The sequence below is a fragment of the Gastrolobium bilobum genome, unplaced genomic scaffold (assembly GCF_033153095.1).
Source record: "Gastrolobium bilobum isolate Gb01-03AN ecotype WA unplaced genomic scaffold, APGP_CSIRO_Gbil_v1 utg3475, whole genome shotgun sequence".
Taxonomy (NCBI): domain Eukaryota; kingdom Viridiplantae; phylum Streptophyta; class Magnoliopsida; order Fabales; family Fabaceae; genus Gastrolobium; species Gastrolobium bilobum.
Window position 1 is genome coordinate 1 of NW_026899991.1, and position 17389 is coordinate 17389.

General features: G+C 36.4%; 1 protein-coding gene across 1 annotated transcript; it reads left to right on the forward strand.

The window, feature by feature from the left end:
• The first annotated feature begins 9388 nt into the window (after nucleotides 1–9388).
• LOC133294671 (transcription factor MYB102-like) lies at nucleotides 9389–11180 on the forward strand. The gene is made up of 3 exons (XM_061493386.1): nucleotides 9389–9653; nucleotides 9793–9922; nucleotides 10272–11180. Exons 1-3 carry the CDS (start codon nucleotides 9521–9523, stop codon nucleotides 11116–11118), a joined length of 1110 nt encoding a protein of 369 aa, XP_061349370.1. The 5' UTR covers nucleotides 9389–9520; the 3' UTR covers nucleotides 11119–11180.
• The last annotated feature ends 6209 nt before the right edge of the window (nucleotides 11181–17389 follow it).

Sequence of the window (17389 nt, forward strand, 5' to 3'; positions counted from 1 at the left end):
CGCCGTAAATATGACGAGTCCACGGAGAACCAGTTAAGTAGATTTCATCCTGAAGATGGACGCCTTGTGAAGTATGGTGTGTGGGACGCCATATACGAAGACCTGGGGCTTTATAAGATACCGCCTGCTTGGTGGCCTTCTTCTTTAAGCTACTCAGATTTTTATTCTTCAAGTTCTTTAGAAGCTTCTGATTCTAACTGTAAGTAGTTTGTGCCCGAGTTACTTTTTCTTGTAGTAATTAGTAAGGAGGGCGTTGGTGGTTACAGAGGTGGGGGGTAGGGCGAGGTGGCATCTCTTTTCTCTTCGCAGTGGTCTTCTTGGCTTTGGTGAAGTATTGAGGATTGGCTGTGTGTTTATCACACCCAGGTAGGATTCTTTCTTGACTAATGGAGGTTGTTCAATAAGAAAATCGCCTCGAGGCAAGGGATTGGGTTGACCCAGAGATTGCTACTTCGTCATCAAGTTATGTTGACCAGGACACTTTGCGTCGCCACTACAAATCTGAGCCAAGCTTCATGATTACTGAAAATGGTGCTCATGAGGCGAAGTGGCAGCCGTTCGCCGTTACGAGTGAACGTCGGGCTTGTGACGCGCCCAGCAATGTGGCGAAGTCTCAGTGGCGTTTCATGGTTTACATGACTCACTTTACGGATCAGAAAGTGAGGTTTCCACTCGCTGAGTTTGAGATGGGAGTGCTATCCCACTTGCAGGTTGCACCTTCACAATTGCATCCAAACGCTTGGGCGTTCGTTCGGGTTTTTGAAAGCATATGTCAGTACTTCGGATGGGGGTACTCTGTTCGGTTATTCTTTTATTGCTTCCAGGTGTCTCCCTCAAAGAAGAAACTTGGATGGGTGTCGTTAAAGGCTGGAACCACGGTAGGAGTGATATTTGCTCAGTACGCCAACTCGTACAAGATTTGGAAACACACCTCTTTTTGGATTGAACCCACGTTGGGCGAGGGAGAGCTTCCTTTCTTCATTGATCCGGCGAGTAGAGAATGTTGGTTTCCCCTGTATTGGACTAAGGCCCATTACAAGACACCCGCTGGTCAGTATTCTTCTACGTTTGGGAGTTTGACTCCTGAGGAGGTAAATGTGGTTGACTGGTTTGTGGAGGTAAAAGGGATTTCGGATCGGTGGCCCATGAAGCAAGTGTGCCATGGAGGTGTGGTGGCGTTCTGAGTGTTTACTTTTGGTGGTGACCTTTTCTGTTGCTTCTAACGCCCTCCTTATTTATGCAGCCTTTACTAACGTTTCTTTAATTCTTTGTAGTCGGATCAATGGCGGCGGAGATGCTAAAGCTTGCACGCGAGGCGGCGGCGAGGCTGAAAGCCAAACAGGGTGATGCTCCTTAAGTTCAGCCCAACCCTGCTCTGAGGGATACGGGTAAGGGGAAAACTCAACAAACAATGACCAAGAAGACCAAAGTTCGTTCTGCTGCTGACATTCTCGCGGGAGAACTTAGGAAGAGGGCCAATCATCCTATAATTAAAGAACCTACGGGCGTGGCCGGTAACTCCTCAGCGAGCGAATCAACTCTGGGATCTGGATCGCTTGTCCTGGGGGCGTTTGGTCAGAAATGAAGTGCGGACGCAAGTTTAACGCTGCCTCGAGCTTCGAAGTCTGCATGCCATGAACCTTCAACGGGTGGGCAGTTAGGAGGTAGTACCTGCGGGAGTGACCAGGCGGTCAACCCCCCTTCAACCCAGGGTGACCAGGCCCGTATGACTTCTGGCGCTGAAGATTCCCCTCCTGCTGCTGTAATTCCTGTTAGCAGGGCCCTAACCTCGTCAGAAAGGGAGCTTGTTAGAGGATTTCCTAACGTTGGTCGTCCAAAGATGGTGGCCCCTCCGCGTCTGGATCGGAAGCAAATTATGGATTGTACCCAAGTGGTTGTTGGCCGTATCCTGGGGATGCAGGAGATCGCCCTTGCTATCAAAGAGTAGTGCTCTTTGCAGGAGAATCGCCTTGATGAGTTTGGGCGACAAGTGGAAAGTCTTACTGCTGATGTTGGGCGTCTTGGCAAGGAGATTGTTGACAAGAAAAACTCCATTAACTCGTTTTCTGAGCGGCTGAAGAAGTCATATGGCGATGTCAAGTAGCTGTCTGATGAGAAAAATGGCCTTAATAAGTTGTTGAAGGACGCCAAAAAGGAGAAGGGGGTTCTCCAGGTTGAGAAGGATAAGCTGGCCGCCGACTTGTTTGCCGTTCAAGGGGATCTTCACGCCAAAGATGGGGACTTTAAGAAGGCCTCTGGGCAAGTAGAGAAATTGGAGGAGGCTCTTGCTAACCTGATGTACCTTTCTTTTGACAACGCCCTAAAACAGGTTTCTGTTAGGTATCCTGACGCCGACCTGACTGGCTTTTCTCCCGATTATGAGGTCGAGGGCGGCAAGATTATTCAACGTCTTGATGGTGACACCATCAGGGTGATTGAGGAGGCGCCTGAGATTGACAATGATGAAGGTGCGCGGGGAATGCTTCCAGCCTCTGATGTGGGTAGTGAGGATGGACCTGAGGAGGGAGATACTGAGCTCGGCGTGCCCACCAAGACTGTCATTGAGACTGTGGTTGATCCTGGCATGGTGACTAGTGGTGATGCTGCTTGGTCGGTCGCGGTGGAGCAGGCAGTGGATGCTCAAGCTTTGGAGGAGGGTGTCACTGATCATTCGCCGCGCATTGAGGCGGCCAAGGCAAATTTATAGACTTAGACTTAGGCCCTTTTTTTTCCAGTGGTTGGCATGTCAACCAGAGGCCTGTGATTTGATCTCCCAACGAACATGAAGTACTTTGTATTTGCTAATGAGCTTCCTTTCCTTTCTTGCTTTTAGGCTTTCTTCTTTAATATTCCTTTTCGTAAGTTAAATGGGCGTTTGCTGGGGGTGAGGACCATCCCAGTCCAACTGTGGCGGGGGTGAGAACCATCCCGTTTGTTGGGCGTTGGCTGGGGGTGAGGACCATCCCAGTCCAACTACGGCGGGGGTGAGGACCATCCCGTTTGATGGACGTTGGCTGGGGGTGAGGACCATCCCAGTCCAACCGCGGCGGGGGTGAGAACCATCTCGTTTGTTGGGCTTTGGCTGGGGGTGAGGACCATCCCAGTCCAACTGCAGCGGGGGTGAGAACCATCCCGTTTGTTGGGCGTTGGCTGGGGGTGAGGACCATCCCAGTCCAACTGCGGCGGGGGTGAGAACCATCTCGTTATATTAATTTTGACACAGAATATAGAAGGCTAATGTTGGCTTCCATTTTATTCAAAATGTGGGACCCTGCCTCATTAAAAACCTTCCCCAATAAAACCCATTGGGACGAAAACGTAGGGAAGGAAAAGAGTGCAGGGGATGTTACATGGCAACTTAACTATAGTACTTCTTGAGCTTGTCTGCATTCCACGTCCTCGAGATCGCCTTCCCATCCAGTGTCTCGAGCGAGTAAGCTCCTTTTCCCAATTTGTTTGCTATTCGGTAAGGACCTTCCCAGTTTGGGGCAAGCTTTCCTTCTCGGGCGCCCTTGTTTCCCACGTCCGCTCTTCTGAGAACCAGATCTTTTTCCTCCAAAACTCGCGGAATGACTTTCTTGTTGTAATAAGTGGCTGACCTTTCTTTTGACTGGCGATCGTTGTGGGAGGCATATCCTCTGATTTCGTCCAGCAAGTCCAGTGCTTCCTTCAAATGTTGGTTGATGGTGACCTAGGTCACGTGCTCAAATCGCCAGAGATCATGTTAATTACTCCATGTTTGATGGCAGCAGAGTCTTCTTCTTCTTCCACGCGCCTTCCTCCGTGGCTCGAGCTCTCCTGTGTTCTGGTTCTTTGAGGTAAGTCTTCTCTGTTGTCTCGTCCCTGGCGGGACCGAGTGCTGGATTGATTGGTTCTCCTCCTTTCTGGCGACTTGCTTCGGTCACAGTATCGCCCACCCGATCTGGAAAAGCGGGCGCTATCTCCTCCGCGCTTCTGCGTACCGCTTTTGATGAGTTTCTCAATCTCGTCCTTGAGGTGCCTGCATTCCTCCGTGTTGTGGCCATCACTGCGATGAAACTTGCAGTATGCTTTGACCTCTTTGCTTGGCTGCTGGGACCGTTGGCTACTTTTGGGATCCTCTTTGTAGTCGGTTTGTAAGACACTGTGTGACCGTCGTTCTGATGTGTCTCGCCCCGAAGGACGGGTGGAGCGGGTGGATGCTTGGTATCCTTTTCTACTTTCATCAGTGTGGTTCTTTCCCTTGTTGATCGTCTTTTCTTGATTGTGGGAGTCACCAGCTCGACTCCCTTTGTATTCTTCAATTCTCATAAATTCTTGCGCTTTTTTCTTGACTTCTTCTAAGTCAGTAATCTCATGTCGTGCGAGTTCGTAAGAGAATTCTCATTGTCGCAAGCCTGACAAGAGTATGTGTACCTGTACCTTTGGGTCTAGGCCTTGCACTTGTAAGGCCTCTTTATCAAAACGGTCTAGGAAGGACCTGAGGGACTCGCCAGAATGCTGTCGGACCTTCTCAAGGGTGTGCACAGATTTTGGCACGGGGCGGCTAGTTGCAAAATGGGACTGGAACTTGCTTGCTAAATCGCCCCAGGACGCAATGCTGCCTGTTGGCAGGGTGGTGTACCAAGTCAGAGCTCTCCCTCCCAACAGTGTTGGGAAAGTTCTGCACATGAGTAGATCCGTTTCGCCATGGAGTGTCATTGCTTCTTCGAATTTTTGGATCCACTCAAAAGGATCCGTATCGCCAACATATGTGGCGATGTTAGATGGACCCTTGAAACCGAGGGGTATGGGAGTTAGTCTCAAGTTGTCGGTCAAAGGCTTGTTACGCCCTGACGTGTGAGCAGACGTTATTCTGATATGTTGATCTTGTTGTGGTCGAGGTATTTGTGGGGCTTCCACAGAGTATGAGAGGGCTTGGGCTTGGTGGAAAGCTTGTTGAGTGCCATATGATTGTTGATTGGGATCCGGACAAGATGCCAGAGGTTGTGGAACGGCTATGTTATGGGGCTGCATGGCGTAACCATGGAAAGGGAAACCAGCTTGGTGAGGTAGTTGAAAAGGGATAGCCATGTTATGTGTTTATGGCCTAGGAGGGTATGGGGCGATCATGGGTACCCGACGGTCGTTGTATACTGGCAGTGGTTGTCTTTGGGCTGGTAGTGGAGGATGGGCGAGATGGGCAGTTCATGGAACAGCTGCTGGAAATGGCATTCCAAAATGAACGTACAGCCTCATATTGCATCCAAGACTTCCTCAGGGCCATTCGACGCTCAAAGTTATTTCCAGTAGAGAATACTCCAATCAACAAAACAAGTCCTTTTTTGGGGATAGAGGGAGCCTTCAGTTTCTCAACATCAACAACTGCATTATAATTTCAGTAACAGGTAAGCCTTTAGCCAGGACTGATAAGAGACTTAAATTGCCTGCTACTTTAATGCTGCTGATTAGCCATGGTTCAAGCTTCTGCATCCACAAAAACTGTACAAGGTTGGATTGACAATTACTATTAACTTTTTTTATTTTTAGCAGGGTAGCAAGGCTTAGGGGGCATTTTTTAAAAATAAGGTTATTTTCGTAAAAGTACATTTTTTTCCCATCTATATTTTCCCAAAAGCCAAACATAGACTTTACAAAAGTTACCTAATTTTCCCGGTAAATTTTTTTTGGACTAAACTACTTTTTTTTACATTTTCCTACCAAACTCAATTCCCAACCATTTCCTTACTAATCACATTTCCCTATGGTTCATATAAATTTCTCTTCAACCAAACGCCCCCTAAAGGAAATTTTGAAAATCCCACTATAATCACTTATTCTCTCTCTAAAATTTTAAATTAGTTATATCCTTATTTTAATTTTTTTTATCATTTATTCTCCATCTTAATTTTCCATCTAAAAATAAAGTTAACAGAGTTAACTTTTTGAAAAATACTTTAATTACCCATAAAATAAAACAAAATAACAACATAGAGGAACCTTTTATGTCTTAAGGTTGCGACTTGCGTTGCCTTGTCTTCTTCTGATGCGTTGTAGCCTTCTTCTTTGTCACGGTAGAGGAAGAGAAAGAATGCAAAACACATCATTACAAACTTGCAGGCTACAGTGTCGGTGACCAATCTGTACTCTGTCTTTGAGCCTACATCGTGGATGAGTAACTTATGAAGGCTTCAGGTTCGAAGGTTAGTGTCGGCAAGCGATAGGTCGAAATTGAGATGAGATGGTGACTGTAGAAGGAAGTGTTAAGGTTGATTTTAGATTGAATATTATATTTTTATCTAATTGACTACATATAATTAATTGGGTTTGATATTTGTGGTCGTAAAAGACATAGATTTATGTCATTTTAAGAGAGAAAAAGATACAAATAATAAAAATTATAAAAGAAAAAGTGAGTGCTTTTTATTTTTATTTAAATTTTAATTGAAAAAATATTAATTTATATATATTTTTTAAAATAACATAACTTTATGTCAGATAAATATTTTTTCTAATTAAAATAATCCAATAGGATCTTATCAAGCCAACTGAAGTATAATCAGTTTATCTGATAATCATAAAATAAAAATGAACTTACCTAGTGTCTGTTTGGATCCTCTTTTTTTAAGCTAGAAGCTCCTTATAAGCATAAGCTAGGCCAAACAAGTTTTGGGAAAAGCTTTTATAACGAAAAACTCTTTTTTTTTTTTATAATGAAAAAAAAGCTGAAAACTAAAAGTTTCTAAGAGGAGCTTTTTTTTAAGCTCTTAACTGTTTTTCTTGAATTGTGTGCTTTTTTTTAAATGAAGAGTGATAAAGATAGAGAGAGATAATTTTCTTGAAATATGTGCTTTTAAGTCATTTTTAAGCTAAAACTTTTATGTAATTTCCAAACAGCTTCTAGCTTCTTTTTTTAAGCTCTTTTTTTTAGCTTTAGCTTATAAGTAGCTTCTAGGTTAAAAATAAGAGGATCCAAATAGGCTTCTAATAACATTAGGGGAATATTACTCTCATGTTGCATGAGAGTAGTTCTCTCATGCTACAGAGAGAATTCAAGTGGGTCCACCATTAAAAAGCAAAAAAGAAAAAAGAGGTGGTGCGATTTTCGAAGTGAGAGAAAATGAGATAACTATCTCATGTAAAATGAGAGTATTATTTTCCATAAGATTATCGTATCAAGTGTCACATTAAAGGTACGTACGATAAAAATAGTTTATATATAATATAAGAGATTATTATTTGTCATATTATATGAGATAATTTATCTCATGCAACATATAAAAAAATGAGTATAATCCACTTATTTTTCTCTCTCTTTTAAGTGGATCTTATTCATTTTTGTGTTTGTTGTAAGCAGTGGCGAACACAAATTTTTTTATTTATGTGTACATATTTAGTCCAATATTTAATGGAGGGAGTTTGGGGTAGTGCCTCTGAAAAAAAATTAAACAAAGTTTTAAATGCATTAAAAAGTTAAAGAATATAAACAAAAAAAGGGATTTATATCACTTACATTACATGAACCAATTTTTTGTTATGTTAAGAAAAAGACAAGACCAATTCATTGAATAATGTGTCATTTAACTTTCTTTAATGAGGTTTAATTTTCTCATGTTGCATGAGAATTAAATTCTCATGTTGTGACTCAACTAGTGGTAGACCCCACATGTATTAAAAAAAGAAAAAGAAAAGAAAAGCTTTGCACGCAAATCGAAGGGTCACAACATGAGAAAATATTTTTCCTTCTTTAATATTATATAACTTGTCTTTTTCTTAATATGACAAAAAAAAATTTCATATAATACGAGGGATATAATCCTCAAACAACAAAAGAAAAGAAAATTTTGGCTTAACATAAAAAAATATAATTAACTTAAGGGGAATGTGTATATAATTTTGAAGGACATAAAGTTGTGTCATTTTAAGTGAGAGAAAGAGATAAATCATAGAAGAGAGAATAGGTGAATTTTTTTTTAAAGATGTGGGTCCCAGCTACTATAAAATTGTTGCTTGAGTGACATTTCTAATTAATTAAAAAATATATATCTTCTTTACTAAAAAATGTATGACCAAATTTATGTGTGCACTTGCACACATTGACAACCAAATAGGTCGATCAATGGTTGTAAGAGATTAATTATCTCATATAACATAAGAGACAATATCCCAAAACATAAACTAATTAATACTATCAAGTCTTGCCGGCCATATGTACCAAACAGAGCTTAATATAATAACGTATGCTACATTAGACATACCTTGCGACATGAAGTCGATAAGCAAATTAAGTTTAGATGCATACACTTTTCTTGCACATATATATTAAAATAAGCTAGTCATATACATACATAGGCTCTTGCAAAAAGAAAAAAAATAAATGTGATTTAGTGTATGTTTTAATTTTTATTTTCATTTCTAGTTGTATGGTTTTATTAATATTATTATTATTGATAAACTTATGGTTTTATTATTAATTATGAAAACATCATCCTATTTTTAATTTTGAAACTTTTAATGAAAATGATGATGGAAACAACTAAAGTTATTTTCTATCACCTCCTTTTTATATATAAAATTTAAAAAAGAAACCAAATAAAAATAATGTCACATTTTATTATTTATTAATAAAAATATACTAAGTAAAAATAAAAAAAATAAAAATCAAACGTCACCTTTTTGACAAAATTAGTGCATTTATTTAATGATAAAAAATAAAATGTGACTATAAAATTTTTTGTATGAATAAAATTAAATTATAATGTCAATTGTTTTATTTATTTTATTTAAAAAAAAAAAAAAGACACGTCCATGCATCAAAAGAAGCAAATGCCTCGGAGTTTTGGTGTCGAAAAACTTAAAATAAGTTGGTTGTGATTTACATATTAATTTTTATTACTAAGTGTAATCTCAAGTAAATAAAAACTTTTCGTCTATAACGTGGTATTTGAAGGAAATTGGGGGTACGTGGCGCTGTGTTGTTGATTACAGCTAATATGAATGCAGAAAGGCAGGGGTCACAGTCCGCGGAAAACGATGGTTTGAATCCCTGATAATATTAAAAGTAAATGAAAAAATTAATGTCGAACACACATATTAATGCAATGATCAAACTCAAAAGTGATGTGAATTAAAGATTTTTCTTCAGTATTAATATATATATATATTATTTTATTTTTTCTGCGCCAAAATTTGTAATGCAAGAGAGAAAGAAATACATATATAAACAAAGTAGAGAAAATTTATTAGATGGTATATATGGATAGGGGACACGTAGTAACACAAATGAAAAAGGACGGCGCCAAATCCATTTGACTTCTCCTTTTTCTTACCCTTCATCTCCTTAATCGCTATTTATACAACAAGCAAATATGTGCCATACAAAATATAACCCCTTTTCTCTCTTTCTTTATTTTCTCACGTCTCCAAAACTTCTCCCACTTTTTCTATCATCTGTTTCACGCAAGCTCATTTGAGCAAGTAGCTTAATTAGCTCAACTAGTTCAAAGCTTTAATTAGATTATCCAAGAGAAACTACCTAGCTAGCTAGCTAGCACGCACTGCCATGGGGAGAACACCTTGTTGTGAGAAGAATGGCCTCAAGAAAGGACCCTGGACACCAGAAGAAGACCAGAAACTTATTGATTACATTCAGAAACATGGGTATGGCACATGGAGAACACTCCCAAAAAATGCTGGTATGTTACGTATCTTTCATTTTTTTGTACCAAAAGTGAACATTAGTCATAAAACACATAAAATTATGGTTCTTTTTTTCTGTACTTTAACAAAAGTTAACTGAATGTTTTTTTTTTTTTGCTTATTTTATTTGAATAGGATTGCAAAGGTGTGGAAAGAGTTGCCGTCTTCGTTGGACAAACTATCTCCGACCAGATATAAAGCGAGGTCGATTCTCATTTGAAGAGGAGGAGACGATAATTCAGCTACATAGCATTCTTGGTAACAAGTATGGCTCTTGGTTTCTTTTTTCTATTTTTTTTCCCATTTTTTTTTTTGGTCATTTGGTTTGATTGTGTTATTTTGGGTCATAATCCAAGTGTGAATAGCAAAGTTCAATACCTTAAAATTTTGAGTTAAGATATTATATATATATCTTAGCTCATATAATGATAGATCTCCACCTAACCCTAAAACATCTTGAAGTAATTCTCCCAACACCATTTTCTTCCTTCCTAGAACTTCCAATCAATTTTTAAAATATACATATATATATATATATATAACAGGGCATAAGTCAAATGTTATTATTCATTAAAATGCTGAATTTAACTTTGTATTATTGGAATATTGTCTAGGTGGTCTGCAATTGCTTCTCGTCTACCAGGAAGGACAGACAATGAAATCAAGAATTATTGGAACACCCACATTAGAAAAAGGCTTATAAGGATGGGAATTGATCCTGTGACACATAGCCCACGGCTTGATCTTTTGGACCTCTCTTCAATTCTAAGTTCATCTCTTTATGGCTCATCACAAATGAACAACATCCAAAGGCTGCTTGGTACACAGTCAATGGTGAACCCTGAGCTTCTGAAGTTAGCTTCATCACTCTTCTCCACTCAGCAACATGAGAACCTCAACATCTGTGATCAAAATGGTACCCAAGAGAACCAGCTCTGTAATCCTCAAATTCAGAACCAAATCCCACACTACGTACAAATTCAGGACTCGGTTCTAGAAGCTTCTGGAGCAGCTTGCAGCACATTGACCACCCCTTGTGTTTCTTTGTCTACCACTCAAGCCGAAATGGTTGAATCAAATGTGAACACATACCCATCAATTTTCACCGACTTTGGCTCCCAACAACATTCTCAGCCAAGTGATTGGCATTGCAATGGAAATTCTTCAAGCACTGTGAAAGACTATTATGTCCCTCAATTTCCGAACTATAATTATTATAGTTATGATCATCATGCAAATCTTATGGACACTCCATTGTCCGAAAACTCCACTTTACTTTCCAATAATAGCAACCAGAACTTAAACTTCGGTTCAGTTCTATCGACGCCTTCGTCAGGCCCCACACCGTTGAATTCGAACTCAACTTATATCAGCACCGAGGATGAAACTGAAAGCTATGTCAGCAGCAACATATTGAAATTTGAAATCCCTGATATTTTAGGTGTAAATGAGTTCATGTAATGTGATCAAAACAAAATTGAGTCAACCAAAAGGTTGATCATTTCCTCGTATCCATGGTGTTGATCATGTAACATTTTCTACATTTTTATTAATATTGATATTTTGACTTTGTTCATTGAGGCTTTGGCTGTGTTAGGAAGTAGCAACGTCCTTATCTTTTTTCCAATTATTTATTTAAAGTTTCAATTATTGCTATGATATCGTGCATATGTCTGTTTTCCTCCTAAGATTAACACCCCAGTTACATATATTAATCGGATTACTTAAACAAAGCATTAAACCAAAACCAATTACGTCACTCCAACGCAAGATCGACAAGAGTATTATGCTCAAAATAGAAATAAACAAATATAAAATTAAAAAGCCAAAGTAATAATATATATATATAGGTAAAATCATTTATGCAGCCGCTTTACGTACAGCAACGACATGTGTATGGTTATGATTTCTTACATTTAATGCTTTCATCCTTTGTATGGTTATGATTCTTTGCATTTAATGCTTTTAAGTATATATATGACAAATATTTGATTGTTATATGTACAGCAGCTGCAAAAATATAAATCTCATATATATATATATATATATATATATATATATATTGGGGAATAAATAACTTACATCACTATAATTTTATATTCATTATTGGTTGCTGATTTCACTTACATCTAATTTAGCTTTAATTTATTAGTCATTTGAGCGATTAAATGCAAATGAAATTAACTACTAATATTGCATTTACGGCTCAAATTTTATTCTCCTCCTAAATATAGAGGTTTTGCATTCAAATAACCATTATTGTTTGTGGAGCACACCAAAGCATGGGCACGCTTCATTTTCAAAATTTTGCGTGTCGGACACGTGTCCGACATGGACACGCTTCGACACGTGGTCAATATTTGGAAGCATGCAGTCAATTTTTCGACAAGTTTTTTCGACACGCAGTCAATTTTTTTCAACATGCAGTCAACGCTTGGACACGCTCGGACACTTTTTTTTTTTTTTAAATCTTAATTTTATTTTGTTAACTAAAAATAAAAGAAATAATTTATAAATTAACTTTTTTCTGTTATGAAATTTGACATAAGAAATTAACAAAATATGAAAAATTATTTATATTTATATTTATGTTATGAAATTTAAATATTTGATTGGTTATATGACTTATTATGGACTCTTATATGTATTAAATATAAATTATATTATATATATTAAATTTTTTATTTAATATCAAAACGTGTCATACCGTGTCAAAATATGACATTTTTTAGAATTAACGTGTCGGCGTGTCGTGTCATGCCCTGTGTCCGTGCATCATAGGAGGAGCATATATAAAACCGAGGGGGGTGCTTAATATTCTTGTGGGTCTCGTCAAGTTTATTTTATTTTTATTTCGTTTTTAGTTGTTTGAACATAGGCTCGAGCTCATGAATATTTATTATTGGCAAGAGATTCTAAACTTGTTTATATTGATTTTTTAAATTAGGTGCTTTGAAACTAGTGCAGTAAAAAGAATATAGTGCATATTACTGGACGTAGTTCACATCGAATGAATTAGGACAAGTTTATATTTCTGCTTTTTTATTTTATTTTTATTTACAATTGTGTATATAATTGTTAGGTGTCAATGAATGGGTTCGGTGTTTGTCATTTTAAATGACATAAGTTATGTCATTTTAGGAGAGAGATAGACACAGAAAAACGGAGATCATGAGAGAGAGAGAAAGTAAGTGATTTTTTTAATTTAAAATTCAAATTTTCTGTGTCTGTATCTCTCTTAAAATAACACAACTTTCTGTCATTTAAAATGACAAACACTTTTTACTTAAATAATTGATATGCAAATTTATTTTTCTATAGAATGTACATTTTATATAATATTCTCTTTACTTTTCTCTTTATTTTTCTCCTGTTATTCTAATATTTACTTGGATTTGGACAACTTTGATTTAGAAATAAATTAAGAAAGAAAAGAGTAAAATTGAAAGTGAAGGGGAGAAAGGGAAGGAAAGGAAATAAGCATTTTAGAAGCAATGACGAGGAAGGCAAGATTAGTGGTTTCAGAGATTCCGACAGAGTCCAAGATGCCGGCAAGGTGGCCGGAGATGGGACGCCGGAGCACGTGAGTTCAACACCTGTCCCGGACACCTGTACAACGTAGCTGTCTTTTCACGTACACTGAAAAGGAATAAAGTAATATAGTATATGACTTTGCATGGGGGGCTTTGACCAGAACACTCGTGGGTACGTGGCCATGCACAAGCGGTGACACTGCAATTTGTGGGGCCCACCAATCTAGCGGGGTTGCTTTTCCTATTAAAAATCATGGCGTGCTTCTTGTGCTGTTTTTGATTTTGTTTTCCTGGAGGGTTTGAATTAAGTGGGTAGATACTATTAATTGCGTCAGCAATGGGGACACGTGGCCTCAATAATTCAGTAGGGGGCCCGGTTTGGGTAACTGGTTGACTCGGTGAACGGGAAAGTCTTATCCAGTTTGAATCGACTATTGAAAAGGACGCTGTCGCAGGAACTCTGTGTACCACCACCACACGCAGTATTGTTTTCAGGCTTTTAAGCCGTTTCTTGCCACCGCGGTTTAGTGACATTAGTGTCCTTTTTTTCTTTTTTACTAAAATGATGACAGTAAATTTAAGAAAACAATTTTAAATATTCTTAACTAAATACTTAATAGTAATCGGATTGAATTAGCTTTCCACATAGTTAAAATCACATTGAAGCGGGAAAAGATGTCTATTTTGTTTGAGGAGCAAATCTTCACTTGATTATGAAGTAACAAATAAGGGGAAGGTTATACTTATCATCTATTTTTGTTTATACTTATCACCTATTTTGTTTATAACTTTTACAACTATATTTTAACTGTTGATTTCCGTCAATCAACGGTTATCATTTATTACAAATTAATAATTAATTAATAAATTTAATTTGCAAAAATCTTAACCGTTGATTAACAGAAATCAACGGTTAAAATATAGTTGTAAGATGTTGTAAACAAAAATAGGTGGTAAATATGTTATCAAAAAAAAAAAAAAGATAGTAAATATAACCTCCCCAACAAATAATTATTTCAATAATATTCTAAATCACGTGAAACGCGTACAACCAATCTTATATAAAAATAAGTTTTGAAATTTTAATTTATATATACAATAATTTTCTTGATTAGAAAATAAATAAAATACTAAATATATTTTAATTTTAAAATATTAAATATTTATTTTTTCATTTAATGCTTTATTTATTAAGTGAATTGTTGGTGTGATGAAAATAATGGGTTTGTTTCTAATGTGATTTTGGCAAGTGTACCAGTCGTACAAGTAATAAAATGATAAAAGTAGGGTTATCGATTTCACGAGAATTAATTTATCAAGCAATAATTTATTTATATAATTAAAGTTGGGTCGATCTTGGAAATGCATTTGTTGAGAATATTAATTTAATTATAAAAATAAAATATTTTTAATTCTTAATATTAAGAAATGAAGAACATAATTCAAGAATGAAAAACGCAAGAAATATTTTAACCTTTAATTAAAGACGAGCGTAGCTTGGTATTCGACTTCTCTAATATTTTCCTAACGAGTCTAATCTTTCATGCAATTAACATTCAAAATCAATTATTGACAATCCTTTCTAATTTAACTGAATCCCTAATCTCTTGGTGGTTTCAGTTCTTTACTCTATTTCAATGCTCTAATCCCTTATGGCCTTTCTCTAAAGCAAGCTTTAAAGTTAAGAATTATGCGTCATAGAATTTGTAAGACTATTCCTAGAACATACAAACTCTAGTAATTAATCAAACGGAATCAAGAAAGCAATATTCCTATTAACATGCAAGATTCTAATGCCCATTCAAGATTGGTCATATTATAAACGAGTCTAGAAATTTAAAACAGATTAATTGCATAATTGAAACATGAAAAATAATTACAAGAATGATTAAACAACGTTCTGAAACCCATTGGTTCTGTCTCGCCCTAACTATATAAAATGAATTGTCTAAAATGTTCAAGAAAACAAGAACAATAGATAAAAGAAAAAGAGAATTCATGATAAAACCAAGTTAAAGATGATCCAATAGTGAAGCTTTGAGTTGTTGTTCTTCCTTCTTTTTTCCAAGAGCTCTCATTTGCTTCCTCTTCAGGTCTCTGGCTGCGTGAATCACCCTCAAAAACTCTAATTGCATCTCTTTCAAAGAAATAAAATTGGACTTTTATTTTGGACCAGACTCGCTGAGGAGCTCGCTAAAGCAAGCTGCTCAGCGAGCAAATATATATATATATATATATATATATTTTGTAAATATAGCGAGTAAATTTTAACTCCTCGCTTACATTGCTTGCTCTAGCGAGCTGCAGAGCGAGGGAACGTGAATCAGAGAAATATCCTCGCTGGGCTTGTTCGCTCTAGCGAGCAAGAATTAATTCTGATTAATTCTTTATTTTTCTTGATCTTTATTCTTTGCAACTGTCTTTATCCTTTAGTAATTGTAATTATTATTTTATACCTGAAACAAGATGAAAAAGATATCAAAGTCATATCAAGTATGAAAACTTTATAATCTTTTGCATTTATTAATTTATACTATATTCTTTATCATATATTTATCTTTATTTAACATAATTTTGCTCTTAGAAACGTAGTTTCTTTAACACTCGTTAGTTTCTCTAATTGGGATAATATAACAGTGATGAGGCAAAGCTATGCACCTAGACTCAATGGAAAGTCATCTTGAGTATATCTTAGGCAAAGACTGAGAATCAAGGGGAGATGAAAAGCGTTGTGGCTCTCTGAGGTGATATTAAGGCAAAGTGATTGATTGAGTATGCAAAAAGTGTCTTTTCGATGACAGAAAATATATATATCTTATAGGTAAAATTATTTATGTAGCCATTTTACGTACAGCAATGACATGTGTATGATTATGATTCTCTATATTTAATGCTTTCATTCTTTGTATGATTATGATTTCCTGCATTTAATGTTTTTAAGTATATATATATATATTAAGTATTTAATTGTTGCACGTACATCTCTGTAGAAATGTAAAGTATATATATATATATAGCAAGAGAAGATTTTCAATTAATAAGTGAGAGAGAGAGTCATACTAATTTTATCTTTAAGGGCTCCATATTAGATATGAGGTAAGCGTCCTCACCTCTGAAGTGTGTGTGCTTAGGAAGTGAGATTCCCTATTACAGAGTTTCACTTTAAAGGTGTAGAGATATGATCCCTTATATGAGTTTTAGTGGCCGAACCAGTGGATTGGAAACATTGAGTATTATATAAATTATAAAAAAATTAAAAAACATATACTATTATTTAACTCTAAATAAGATAACTGCAATAAAATGTGCAGCATCACTAAAAAAATAATATTCAGTATATTTGTTTTTCATTTTATTAAAGTTTACGAGATGTTCAGAAAAGTAAAATAAATTCAAGTTTCTTATGGATGTATAGCATTTGTGCAGAAGATGTATTTGTCTTAGATAAAATTCAAAAAAACATGCTGATTATAGACTTATAGATATGATAAATTAAAGATTGATTCTGCATTCTGTTTTGAAACTTCAAACAAAAATATGTCAAATCCTAACGGAATTTGTCGAACTTAAATCACGTTTTTAAAGATTTAGGACAAAAGTACATATATATAACCCTAAATGCAACATAATCCCGCATTAATTGGGAGTTATATTTTTTTATTAATGTAGTATGACTTTGCAACTACTCGTCATTTTAGTAGATGATACGTTTCATATATTAATTTTTCAATAAAAAAATAATCTTCAAAGTAAATAAATAAGGATATATATTTTTTATTTTGAGTTAAATTGTTTTGAAATATTAACCCATTACTTTAAAAACACATTCATTTTTTTTGTTTTTTCAGATTTACACGCCTCTAATGGTCATATCATAATACAAAAAACAAGACTACTAAGAAGCAAGCAAGTAGTGCCAGCATATATTTATGGTCGGTCTGCGTATTCTTCCTGATCGCTGCATCTCAGTGTTCCGACATTTTACATGTCCTTTTGTGTTTGGAAAGTGGAATTTTTCTCCAATTTGCACACGTCTCTTTGTGACACAACAGTGGCTGCGCACGTTTCAAACTTTCTACCACATGCCCTATAAGTTCGAAGACAAAAAATTGTGCAATATTTCTAGGTACGACGGACATTTATTTATTTGTGTGTCTTCCTCATTTTAATCTCGCCGGAAGACTATTGAAAAGAAGTTG

Coding starts and splice junctions, on each gene's coding strand:
- LOC133294671 (XM_061493386.1), top strand. CDS start 9,521: ATGGGGAGAACACCTTGTTGTGAGAAGAATGGCCTCAAGAAAGGACCC. Junction 9,654..9,792: donor AACACTCCCAAAAAATGCTG/GTATGTTACGTA, acceptor TTATTTGAATAG/GATTGCAAAGGTGTGGAAAG. Junction 9,923..10,271: donor CATAGCATTCTTGGTAACAA/GTATGGCTCTTG, acceptor AATATTGTCTAG/GTGGTCTGCAATTGCTTCTC.